The sequence below is a fragment of the Lithobates pipiens genome, unplaced genomic scaffold (assembly GCF_037356315.1).
Source record: "Lithobates pipiens isolate NorthernLeopardFrog02 unplaced genomic scaffold, aLitPip1_a1.2 Scaffold_13, whole genome shotgun sequence".
Lineage (NCBI taxonomy): Eukaryota > Metazoa > Chordata > Amphibia > Anura > Ranidae > Lithobates > Lithobates pipiens.
The window spans coordinates 459432396-459445012 of NW_027507718.1; the positions used below are offsets into that span (position 1 = coordinate 459432396).

The following is a 12617-nucleotide window of genomic DNA, read 5'->3' on the forward strand; positions in this document are numbered from 1 at the left end:
GGTGCCTATCCATGGCAGCATACACGTGGTTGGTTACCCCACCCCCAACCAACCCAAAGGACCTCCATGCGCCATTCTTCTAACTAGACTCAAACATTTAAGGATTATAGAAAAAAGGGAGGGTGTAGGTTGCCATGGATAGGCACCAGGAAAATTACAGAAAGGTAAATGAGACAGACCTAGCCGGGACAGAGACTTTTGGAGAGGACTGAATGCTAGCCTCTTGCATTGCGATTATGGGCCCTGGCATTTGGGGGAACGGTGCTCTTTGTGAGCTGTATGCCTGGGGACCCCTGAGGTGGTGTTACTTTGGATTCAGGTCCATGCCCCCCAAGACGCACAGACTCTGGGAACCCTGTATATGCCATATTAGAAATAGTGGCTGATTCATAATGTTGGGACAAATACTGTTAGGAGATGCTGATGTCAACACTCATCCACCCGTCTGTCTGTTGTATGCTATAATGTAAATTAGTCTAGTGTGACTTGTCACAGCTTCTAAGAGTCTTTTACCCATTGTTGTTTGTGCTAATTAACCCTGCAATTGTATGAGGGAGTTCTGTGTTGAGATGTATGATAATGTGTATCGTAGTTAGGGAGTCACATCGGCTGCTTTAAGGGAATAGTTAATTAGCTCATGTTAATTTATGTTTCTGGTTACAGGTGTATTGTTAGAGTAATATGAGCAGGAGGTAGGAACCTCATCTTTAACTGTATATAAGACTTGTATTCTTGTTCTAATAAACTGATTTTTTACCCTCCACTGAGCTGCGGCTAGTGAATGGGAAAGCTAAGGGGTCTTGGATTGTGTGGTACCGGACAGAGGAGCGATACGGTGGACAGACTCATCTTGAGTACGGGGGACCGTCACAGTAAATATTACATTTTCCATTTTCCTGGTGCCTTCATGGCAGCATACACATGGTTAATAACTCGCTGAGGGTCCAGTGAATTATTTAGCCGTAGCTACCGCTAGCCACTGCTAGCTAGAGCAATATGAGGAAGCAGGAAACTGAGGAAAAGTCCAAACAAGAAGGGGCTGTCTCAAACCAGGAGAAGAATACATGCAAAATCCCAGAAGGAATGCCTGGGTTCCTAAACCCCAAAAAGATCCACAGAAAAACGGGTTTCCAAACATTTTGGTGCTTTTAGCAACCTAAGTATTGGGACTCTATATACAGGGAAGCAAGAACCTGCAATGGTGTACCAACATAGTGGTATGGTAAGGGCTGTACCCGTGATCCACGATCCTGTAGGTTTGAGGACAGAAGAAAGAATGGTGCATGGGGGAGTCTGTCTCTTTTTTTATAGAGTTAAATTGGTCCTGTGGGTTGGTTGGGGGAGGGGTGACCAACCATGTGTAAGCTGCCATGAAGGCATCAGGAAAGACCACTTTACTGTACATACTGTATTACACAGGGAAGAGGGTATTATCTATCCCCGGGTGCAATAGATGACAAGTTCATACATCTGCAGTGCATTGTGAAATTTGAAGAAGCCTAATGAAGCTAAGCTGGTATGTATTACTGGAGTTACTTCCTACAATCCCTAATTTTAAACATACTGTTGGGTCACTCAGTTCCACTTTTAGCTCACAGGACTAAAGTATCCAGTCATTCCCTGATTGAAGTTCCAGCACAATGACTTGTTGGGAATTTTTTTTTCTAGGTTTTGGCCAGCCACAGACCTAGAAGATGTAGCTGACCCCAGATGAGTAGGCATGATCCAACCACTTTCAGGGTAAAATCTCTGCAAAACATGCTGCCTAATCATGAATTCTCAGTTTGCCCCACCATACATGTTTAGTCAATAGAGGGGAAGAGGAGGCAGCAGAGTGATGGTTCCTCCCCATTGCTGTTCATCTTAAGGGGAAAATAGAGAATGAACAATAGGTCCAACCAATCCTATCCAATCCAACCTTTATCTTATAGCTGTCATCTGATGTCAATGGCTAACTTGTCTTTCCCTGTGCACTGCTTTATGAATACAGACATTAGAGGCATCCACTTCTTCATTTTCTGACCCTTCTCTCAGCTCTTTATTTGGTTTTAGGCAACCATTGTTTTGTGAATAGTAAACAACAGAAGATTAGACGAGGGATCACAATGGTAGCTCAAGAATCTGAACAATATATTGGTATTACCTTTATCTTGCATAAGAATGTCTAGTTCCTCCCGGATGCCATCGTACCAAGAGGTAATGTCTACATGGAGGGAATAGTCACAGCAAGACTTTGTATCGGCCACCTCGTGCCACTTTTCAAACGATGTCAATATGTTTGATCCAGGATCAGGAACAACATGGTCAACTGGGAAGGAATACACATAAAATTAGCTACTTGCCTATTAGGCAACTAATAGTTTGTATGATCGGTGTTAATGACACATATGTAAGGATACTTTCCAGTTAAGACTGAAAATTGAAGAGCAAAAACTTATTTTTTTTGTAATTAGCTATTATTGTTGAGATTTCCCCATAGTTATTATCCTGGGACAAGATGTAATAGGAAATTTCTCCAATGGGGACAGAACCAGCAACAAAAACAAAAGTTAGAATCTTTGTTTGGTTTATTCCATTTCCCATCATTTTTGACCTAGTGTCACCTGGACAGGAAGTGTGGGAAAAATCCCCAAAAAGGACACAGGTGGCAAAAAAAACCCACGAGAAGCTGTAAAACGAACCCTTAAAATATAACGAAAGACAAAACTTTGTTTTCGTTTTGGATAGAGTGGAGATGGATTAGAAGACCTGTCAGATTTTTTTTACTGTCTGTGCCCCCTCTCTATTTGTCTTGTTTACCATTTTCATTGAAAGTGAAAGTAAAAGAAAATCCAAAATTTTGGGTTCTCCCCAGAAATGCAATAGAGGGGAACTCTTTCAATGGGGACACTAATTCTGGTGAGCTGGGAGTGTCCAAGGGATTCCCTTAATTTGCAGGGATTTCCTGTTACATCCTGTTTGGCTATGGGACAGGAAGTGAAGGGAAATCTCCACAATGGGAAACAGATAGCAAAAAAATAATATCTGACAGGAGTTATAACCCTCTATCCAAAATGAATTTTTTTTTTGCCAATATATGTAGTTCTACTTTAAGCTGGCCATGCAATTGTATTGTACAATTTTCCTTTAGATTTACCAAAATTCATATAATATGAAGTCAAACCTAAACAACACTTTCAATTTGTATCAAATTAGGTAGGCCTTTGCACTTCTTGAACGCACTGGTTACTACCGGTAGTTATAGCTGCCAGAAGTAATCACATGCAGAAAATCCAAGGAGATGGTTGTCCAGAAGTCAATGGATGGATCAACTTCAGTACAGTCAGCCTGCCCATAGATGAATCGCATCTTGCTCTTTTCCAGCTGAACTGGCAGAGATTCCATTGATCTATGGATGTTTTTTTTGCTATTCCTTGGTTTGGCAGGCTCCAGCGCTGTTTTCTTCTAAACAAAGCGCCAGGCTGTGGGCAATCCTTCAGCCTCATCACATACAGTGCAGGGCTATTAACCCTTCACTGTACATGGAGGAGGCAAACATATAAAAAGGTCCCAAAGTGCCTTAGAGAGGTAGCAGCACTAGACTGGTCACATGGATGAAGGGGACGTGACAGAGCCAGGAGTAGTACAAGATACCCGGCACCCCTAGACTAAACAAACATTTAGATGTGGCGGTGGGGAGAGGTTAGTTTAATTCCCAGAGCTCAGCTTTATATAAATTTAAGTTTAGACCCAGTGAGCAGGTAGGTGGTTTTCCTAAATGAGCTTTATTGAGAAAAGTTTATGTCTGTCTATTTATAGTTGCAGAGCAAGACATCTGACCCTGAAAAAGCTGAATGCATGGTAATAAGTATTACAATCTACTCACTGATCATGGTAGTTCCTCCAGTTACAGCTGCCTTAGTGCCTTGGTAAAAGTCATCTACTGTTGTCATGCCCAGGTAGGGCTTCTGGAGATACGTGTTGACATCAATACCACCAGGAATGACCATACGTCCATTGGCTTCAATCGTTTTCACTCCTCCTGGAACAATAAGGTTTTCCCCAATTTGTCTGGAAAGAAAAACAAAAACACGTAGGGGGTTATTCACTAAAACTGGAGAGTCCAAAATCTGGTGCAGCTCTGCATAGAAACCAATCAGCTTCCAGGTTTTATTGCCAAAGCTTAACTGGATAAGGTGAAGTTAAAAGCTGATTGGCTACCATGCAAAGCTGCTCCAGTTTTAGTAAATCTCCCCTATACTGTATACTGTCATGAGCGTTGTTAGAGTAAAATAACAATTGAGCATAAAGTTATCAGAACTCTATGAATGGACTAATGAAGGAAAGCTAAGCATGGTGACCCCAGAGTTTATACCTTCAAAAACCAGTCAGCAATGGCAGATCTATTATTTCTCTCCTATAAACTTTCTTTCACTTTCAAACTTTTTTATTTTATATAAATCAGCACAAGGTACTTACAGTGATTGAGAAGTATTCCTTATGCTGCCAGCCATGGTTTTAGTTGAAGTCCTCTGTCCTCTGATCCCACCCCTACCCCTGCAGCCATAATCTTCCAGTGCGGTGGGGGTTAATACAAGCGCTGGACCTGTCACAGGTACTCGTCATACCTGCCCTTTCCACCCCTTCCTTCATTCATACAAGCTGTACTATAGCTTCCATCAATGAAAAGCAATATATGAATGGAGGAGGTGGACCTTCTACTCATTCGCTGTCCTTAAAGTGGTGTTGCCACCAAAAAATTAAAAATAGTTTAAAATTCTTTAAAAAAATAAATGAAAAATGATTGGAAAAAAATTATTTTTTACTCACCTCTAAATGCCTGTTGCTAGGGGGTCCCTCTTGGTCTGCCTTCTTCATTGCCCGGGCTGGTGACACCACTTCCCCTCGTGCCGCACAGTCACCTGGGACCTGTCACGTGTCCCAGAAGACTGCGCGGCATACCACAGCGCCCTGCGCCGCTCACGCATGAGCAGTGGGTGCACAGCTGGGTGCCCACAGTAAGAATGACGGCACCGCAAGCGGAGTGGGGAACGAGGGGGGCTTTGTTCCCTCCGCATCGCTGGACCCTGGGACAGGTAAGTGTCCGATTATTAAAAGTCAGCAGCTGCAGTATTTGTAGCTGCTGACTTTTAAGTTTTTTTTTTTTTTTTAGGGGGCACCCCACTTTAATTCATAGATTGCTTTTCATTAATAGAAGCTAGCTTTTATGAACAGAGGAGGTGGGCGAAAAGCGCAGGCATAGCTGGCACTCAGCTCTGTTAACCCCTGCAGCACCAAAAGATTATGGGTGGGGGGCTGAATTAGAAGACCTAGGATTTCAACGAAACCAGCAGAGAACAGTTCAGGGAATACGTCACATTGACTGTCCCTTGTGTTTTTTTTTTTTTAAGTTTTGACTAACCTTAAGCCGCGTACACACGGGCGGACTGTCTGGCCAACTTAGTCTGTCGAAACACATTTCAGCGGACAGTCCGCTCGTGTGTGGGCTTCAGCGGACTTTTTCAGCGTGCAGTCTGGCGGACTAAGTATTTCGGAATTTCCGTAATATTGTCCATCGTACTTTGGTTTCAGCGGACAATCCGCTCGTGAGTAGGCAAGTTCGACGGACTAAGTATGGCGCATGCTCAGAAAGGATTTACACGGTGAAAGGTTGCATTGCTGTGTATTGGACTTCCTATTTTTAGTCCCGTCGTACGTGCTGTACACGTCATCGCGCAAACTTTCGACGGACTGTTTGTGCATCCGTGTGTGGTCAAGTCCGTTCATTCGAAAGTAGGACGGACTGTCCGTCGGATTGTCTGACGGACTAAGTTGGCCATACAATCCGCCCATGTGTACGCGGCTTTAGGCTTTAATAGTAATTTTGTATGGATATTTAACACAATACTGTGAATCATTTGGTTCACACCTAGGGACACATTATACCAAAAAGTACAGTGGGGAAAATAATTATTTGATCCCCTGCAAATTTTGTAAGTTTGCCCACTTAAGAAAAATGATTTTCATAGGTGTATTTTAAATGATCGAGACAAAATATTAACCAAAAATTCGAAAAAAACACATGATACAAATGTTATAAATTAAGATGCAGTCCAGGGAGTAAAATAAGTATTTGATCCCCTAGTAACCAACAATAATTCTGGCTCCCACAGACCGGCTACAGTATGTGCTCATGTGGTACACAGATTAGTCCTGTCAATTTAAGAAGGTGCTCCTAGCAACGACGTGGTATGTGTATTAAAGACACCTGTCCACAGAATCTCTTTCTTCCATTTAAACCTCACCATCATGGGCACGACCAAAGAGCTGTCAAAGGATGTCAGGGATAAGATTGTAGAACTGGACAAGGTTGGAATGGGCTACGAGACCATCAGCAAAAAGCTTGGTGAGAAGGAGACAACTGTTGGAACGATTATTCGCAAATGGAAGATAACCATCAATCACTTCTCAGTCTGGAGCTCCATGCAAGATTTTTCTTCATGGGGTAAGGATGATCTAAAGTGAGGAATCAGCCCAGAAATACACTAAAGGAGCTTGTGACCACAGTCACCATCAAACCATTGGTAACACAATACACCGCCATGGACTGAAATCCTGCAATGCCTGCAAGGTCCCCCACCTCAAGAAGGCATATCTACACGCCTGTCTGAAGTTTGCCGATGATAATTTGAATGATTCAGAGAAGGTTTGGTAGAAAGTGCTTTGGTCGGATGAGACCAAATTGCGCTTTTTGACATTAACTCGACTCGCCGAGCTTGGAGGAAGAAAAATGCTGACTACGATTTCTAGAAAACCAACCGTACAAACAAGCACTGTAGATGGGTCGTGGATGGGTCTTCCAGCATGACAATGACCCAAAACATACCACCAAGGCAACAAAGGAGTGGCTCAAGAAGCACATTAAGGTCATGGAGTGGTCTTGCCAGTCTCCAGACCTTAATCCTATAGAAAATTTATAGAGGGAGCGTAAATTTCGAGTTGCCATGCAACAGCCAAGAAACCTTAAGGATTTAGAGAAGATCTGTAAAGAAGAGTGGAGCAAAACCCCTCCTGAGATATCTGCAAACCTGGAAACCAACTACAATAAACGTCTTACCTCTGTGCTTGCCAACAAGGGTTTCTCCACCAAGTACTAAGTCATGTTTTGCTTGGGGATCAAATACTTATTTTACTCACTGAAATGCAACTCAATTTATAACATTTGTATCATGTGTTTTTTTTTCTGTATTTTTGGTTGATATTCTGTCTCTATCATTTAAAATACACCTATGATAACAATTATAGACCCTTCATTTCTTTGTAAGTGGGCAAACGTACAAAATCTGCAGAGGATCAGAATTTTTTTTTCCCACTGTATGTAGGCAAAAAACACACACCCAAATTACATAGATCACAAATAATTAATATGCAAAATATAATCAGCTATACCAAAGAGTTATTTTCTTCACCAATGATTTTCATTCATAGCAGCTTTTCAAAATGTAAATAATTGTAAAGGTTGAAAACCTTCCAGCAATGCAAAGTCTGCAGGATCCCTTGCTGGTGACAATGCCATTGCCTGTTTTTTATTTTTATTTTTTTGGGGTTGGGATCTTAGGCCAGCTTGACTGGAAGTTCAGCAAGCAGAAGTCTATTCATTCTGGGATATGCCAAAACTGTACACTAAACTGCGCATGCGCTAACTCATGACCCCCAGCCTGTTGCTTTGCATTCCAATACCCTTGTTGGTTTTACCCATTCTTCATACTCTATCCATAATCAGATAAAAAAAAATTTTTTTGCTTTAGCTATAATTAGACAAAAGGTGGGTAGACTTCCACAATGGAGGTAAAGTATTATCATTAAACAGAGGTCCTTCTGCTGAGGTTTTTTCATTCACTCACTTAATAAGGCCATCTTCGAGGTAAACATCTGCATAGAAGGACTGGTCATCATTAATAATTCTCCCACCTTTAATAAGAAGTCGGTCACTCTGGAAAACAAAACAAAAAAAAACACTTATTAACAAAGATTAATGGATTTTTGCAAGAAGAAAGACGTGTGCCAATTTGGCTACCTTCATGCTTATGGACTGCTCCAGCCAATCAAATCTCAAATACTTTACACAAACAGCTCAGTACTGTCCCCACTGCATTATATTGGCACCTTCAAAGATAGTAATGTTATTTGCAGGGCCCCTGCCTTTAAATGCAGTGTCCCTAGTTTGTTTTCTATGTTGTTTTCCAGCTAGACTGTAGCCAGCTTGAGCTTTTGTTTATATTTTCTACGCTCAGTAGGTTTTTCCTAAGCTTAGGGCATTGATTAGTTCTGCCTGATCCAGTAGTTGGCGTTAGAAGTAGCAATATCTACAGTCTCCACTCTCACCCCTATACCTTCCTGCACCTTTTTTCCCCCCTTATCCTCTCTTTTTCTCCTTCCTTCCCATCCCCCCCCCCTTCGCAAGCCTTATATATCCCTATCCTCACAAGTTGTAAAACCCCTCTCTAATTTTCTATCTATCTATATAGCTCTCTATCGATCTATCTTTCTATCTATTACTTCCCCCTCCCTAACCTACTTCTCCCCTTTTTTTCTGTTTTTGCCTACCTTGCATCGATACTCTCTCCTTATGCTCATTGTTGAACCCTTTTCCATAATCACTGATCAGGGAGTTGTACCTTTTTTCTTTCCGCCTAGTGTAATTACTGATATCTGTCAATATGCCTGGTACCTTGAGCAGATAACCTTATGTTGCAGTTATCTATGCTTACAGTGAGATGCTTAATATTATCTGATCGCCTGTATTGTTGACTTACTCGCTGTTATGTTAATCAGTTCTTGGTTGTCATTTTTTCTTCTTCCCTGTATGTTGTTTTTTCCGAAAACAATAAAAATCTTTGGAAAAAAAAAAAAAAAAAAAAAAAAAAAAAAAGAAGTAGCAATATCTGAGTTATAAAAATGTATCCACCCCAACCAAACACTGAGGGTGAGCATAGGGAAGGTGAAAAATGGAGCAAACCTTTCAGAGGGTTCTTTCTTTTCTTATTAAACAAACTATCATAGATTCATTTTAATAACCTTGCTGCTCATAAAAAACTACAACAACTACAGCCCCATACACACTGTCAGATTTTCTGCTGATTTTTTCCTTCAGATTTACCAAAACCATGCAATATGAGGTCAAACCTTAGGAGTTTCAATGTGTATGCAATCAGGCAAGCCCTTGCACTGTATGGTTTTGGTAAATCTGAAGACAAAAATCAGCAGAAAATCTGATGTGTGTATGAGGCTTTACATTACTAGAAAACCTGAGCTTTTTTGATTCTTTTGTGGTATCCTGCACTCCTAACCCTCTCTCTCTTATGTTTATCCATCAACAATTAATTAATCAATTAAAGTTATGCACTTGGGGACGAAGAATATGCATGCATCATACGCATTAGGAAGAGTACAACTGGGGGAATCAATGGTGGAGAAGGATCTGGGGGTTTTGGTAGATCATATGCTTAATATTAGGCATGCAATGCCAAGCTGCAGTTTCCAAAGCAAACCTTTCTTGTATTAAGAGAGGTATGGACAGCAGGAGAGAGAGAGAGAGAGAGAGAGAGAGAGAGAGATCACTTTGCCCCTGTAGAAATTATTAGTAAGACCTTATCTGGAATATGCAATTCAGTTTTGGGCACCGGTTCTCAAAAAGGATATCGGGGAACTGGAGAAAGTGCAGAGAAGGGCAACCAAACTGATAAGAGGCATGGAGGAGCTCAGCTATGAGGAAAGCTTAGAGCAGGGATCCTCAAACTACGGCTCTCCAGCTGTTGCGAAACTACACATCCCATGAGGCATTGTAAAACTCTGACATTCACAGACATGACTAGGCATGGTGGGAATTGTAGTTCCTGAACAACTGGAGGGCCGTAGTTTGAAGACCCATGGCTTAGAGGAACTGAATATATTCTCTCTTGATAAAAGGAGATTAAGGGAGGATATTATCAACATGTACAAATATATAAGGGGTCAATACAGTATAGTGAACTTGGTGTTGATTTATTAACTTTAAAGGAGTTGTAAAGGCAGAAGGTTTTTTATCTTAAGCCCCATCTCTCTCCAGCGATGTTCATGAGTGTCTAAGCCACCCGGGACACTCTTACTGATTGGTTGAGACACAGCAGCAGCACCACTGGCTCCCGCAGCTGTCAATCAAACTCAGTCAGCCAATCAGGGGTGAGAGAGGGTGGGGCCAGGTAGTGGCTCTGTGTCTGAATGGATACACAGAGTTCTGACTCGGCTCGGGTGCCGCCATAGATAGTTGCTGGTTAAGGGGGGCATTCGATAGGTGGGAGGGGCCAGGAGCAGCAAAGATGGACACGAGAAGAGGAGGATCCAGGCTGCTCTTTGCAAAACCAACTACACAGGGGAGGTAAGTATAACATGTTTGTTATTTTAAAAAAAAAGAAAAAAAACAATCACTTTAAGGTCAAGGACAAGGGGGCACTCTTTACGTCTGGAGGAAGAGATTTCATCTCCAAATACGGAAAGGTTTCTTCACAGTAAGGGCTGTGAAAATGTTGAATAGACTCAGAGATGCAGAGATGGTTCTGGCCACCTCAGTAAATTGCTGTATAAAATGCCTGGATTCTTTCATAGGTGTACATAATATAACTGGGTACTAACATTTATAGGTAAAGTTAATCCAGGGAATATCTGGGATCAGAAAATACTTTTTACACCTGCTGTAGCAAATTGGAGAATGCTTTGCTGGGGTTTTTCGCCTTCTTTTGGATCAACTGTGGGTATAGGATTGTGTATATGGGATTGTATGTTTTATTTTTTTGGTTGAACTAGATGGACTTGTGTCTTTTTTCAACCTGACTATGTAACTATGTAATTAAGTAATTGTCATCCAACTGTTTTTCCTTCCACTATTCCTTAAGGAGGTCATTTCTAACCACTCTAAGCCCTTGCACACACGGTCGGAGAATCCGTCGGAATGTGTCCTATCGGACCGTGTTGTCGGATAATCCGACTGTGTGTGGTATGCATCGGACTGATTCCGTCAGAATATCTGTCGGACCCAATTTTCCAACTTGTTGGAAATATTTCCCGACAAACTGGTCCGATCGGACATACTCCGATCATGTGTAGAGAATTTTGATCGGGCCAAGTGCCACGCATGCTCAGATCAAATTCCTACATCAAAGCTATTGGCTACTAGCCTGAATGTAGTCCCATCGTAACGAAATTACGTCATCACGTTCTGAAAGATCGGATTTTTCGACAACTTTGTCCGACCGTGTGTATGCAACAGTTTCGGACAAGATCCGATGGACAAGATCCGATGGACAAGATCCGACGGACATAATCCGACGGACAAAATCCGACAGATTTGGTTGTCGAAATCTCCGACCGTGTGTACAGGGGCTTAGAAGTGGACTGCTACATTTTAAAGAACTAAGCACTCTATTCTCATAATTTACTCATACCTTTTTCTTCTCTCCAAACCACCTATGCCTTTCCCTCCTCAGAATACTACTGCTACATACAAGGAACTCATTGCCCATTACAAAATACCCACTTACGTACGCCAATCCACAACCAAACATGGAAATACCTCGCAGGCAACAAAAAACACACAAACAATTCTACAACTTTCTGCAGGACAAACTCACCTTTAGTAAACTGCCCCCTTTGCTTAAATTGGAAAAGGACATAGGTAACTCATTCACCGGTTCTCAATGGTGAGCAGCTCTTCATACCACCTTTAAGGCCACTCGATCTACTAATCTATGGGAACTAACTCACAAAATCAGTATCAGATGGTATAAAACTCCATTTGTTCTGAACAAAATGCATCCATCCTCCTCGCTTCTATGTTGGAGAGAATGTGGCGAACTAGGCACTTTATTCCATATCCTTTGGGAAAGAACCAAACTTTCTAACTTTTGGGCAAATATATTGCAGATTATTGGCACTGTCACTAATTTACCTCTAAAACCTCTAAAAATCGCTACCCTGTTGATAAACACGCCCTTATGTTTTTACAAAGTACAGTACTCATTTCTTTTTCCAGAAAGGTTTCCATCTCAATGGATAAAATAATTTATCTTTAAAGACAAAGGAAGCAAAGCACACAGAATAAGCTCCATAATGGGGACAGTTGGGTCTGAACAGTGCCAGCGAAGTGTCAGCGACACATCATGCAAGACGCTGGCACAGATGCACTTAACATCTTTTCACATTTCCAAACCTGCTTCCTATTTACCATCAGAGACTGGGCCCTCCCCTGTGTTGTCAGTATAATGACAGCTTACTTGGAATGATCCACCCAGTAAGGTGAAAATGTATTTTAATGCATGCACATATAAAGTGTCTGATGGTCTTTGGCACCGGAATAATTCAAGATAAAATAAGAATTTCAGTAACTGTGAATATTGTGTCACGCAAAGAATAAAATATGTATTATTAATAGCACATTAATGCCCTGTAGAGATATTTTAAACCACAGTTAGCCCCCGGTCACACTAAATCCGACTTCATTTTGAAATCAGACGACTTCAATGTCGCATGTCTGTGAGACTTCAGTTACGACTTGGCTGACATCTGTGCGATTTCATGCACAGCTGTCTATGCAAGTCGCACCT

At 41.6% G+C, this 12617-nt stretch overlaps 1 protein-coding gene across 2 annotated transcripts in view; it reads right to left on the reverse strand.

The window, feature by feature from the left end:
• CRMP1 (collapsin response mediator protein 1) overlaps nt 1–12617 on the reverse strand; it is a 126847-nt gene that overhangs the window by 63326 nt on the left and 50904 nt on the right. For both annotated transcript variants that reach the window (XM_077477801.1, XM_077477802.1), the window contains exons 2-4: nt 7884–7972; nt 3866–4050; nt 2144–2308 (exon numbers count right to left, since the gene is read on the reverse strand). In XM_077477801.1, coding sequence (XP_077333927.1) covers nt 2144–2308; nt 3866–4050; nt 7884–7972 — 439 coding nt within the window. The remainder of the gene's footprint in view (nt 1–2143; nt 2309–3865; nt 4051–7883; nt 7973–12617) is intronic.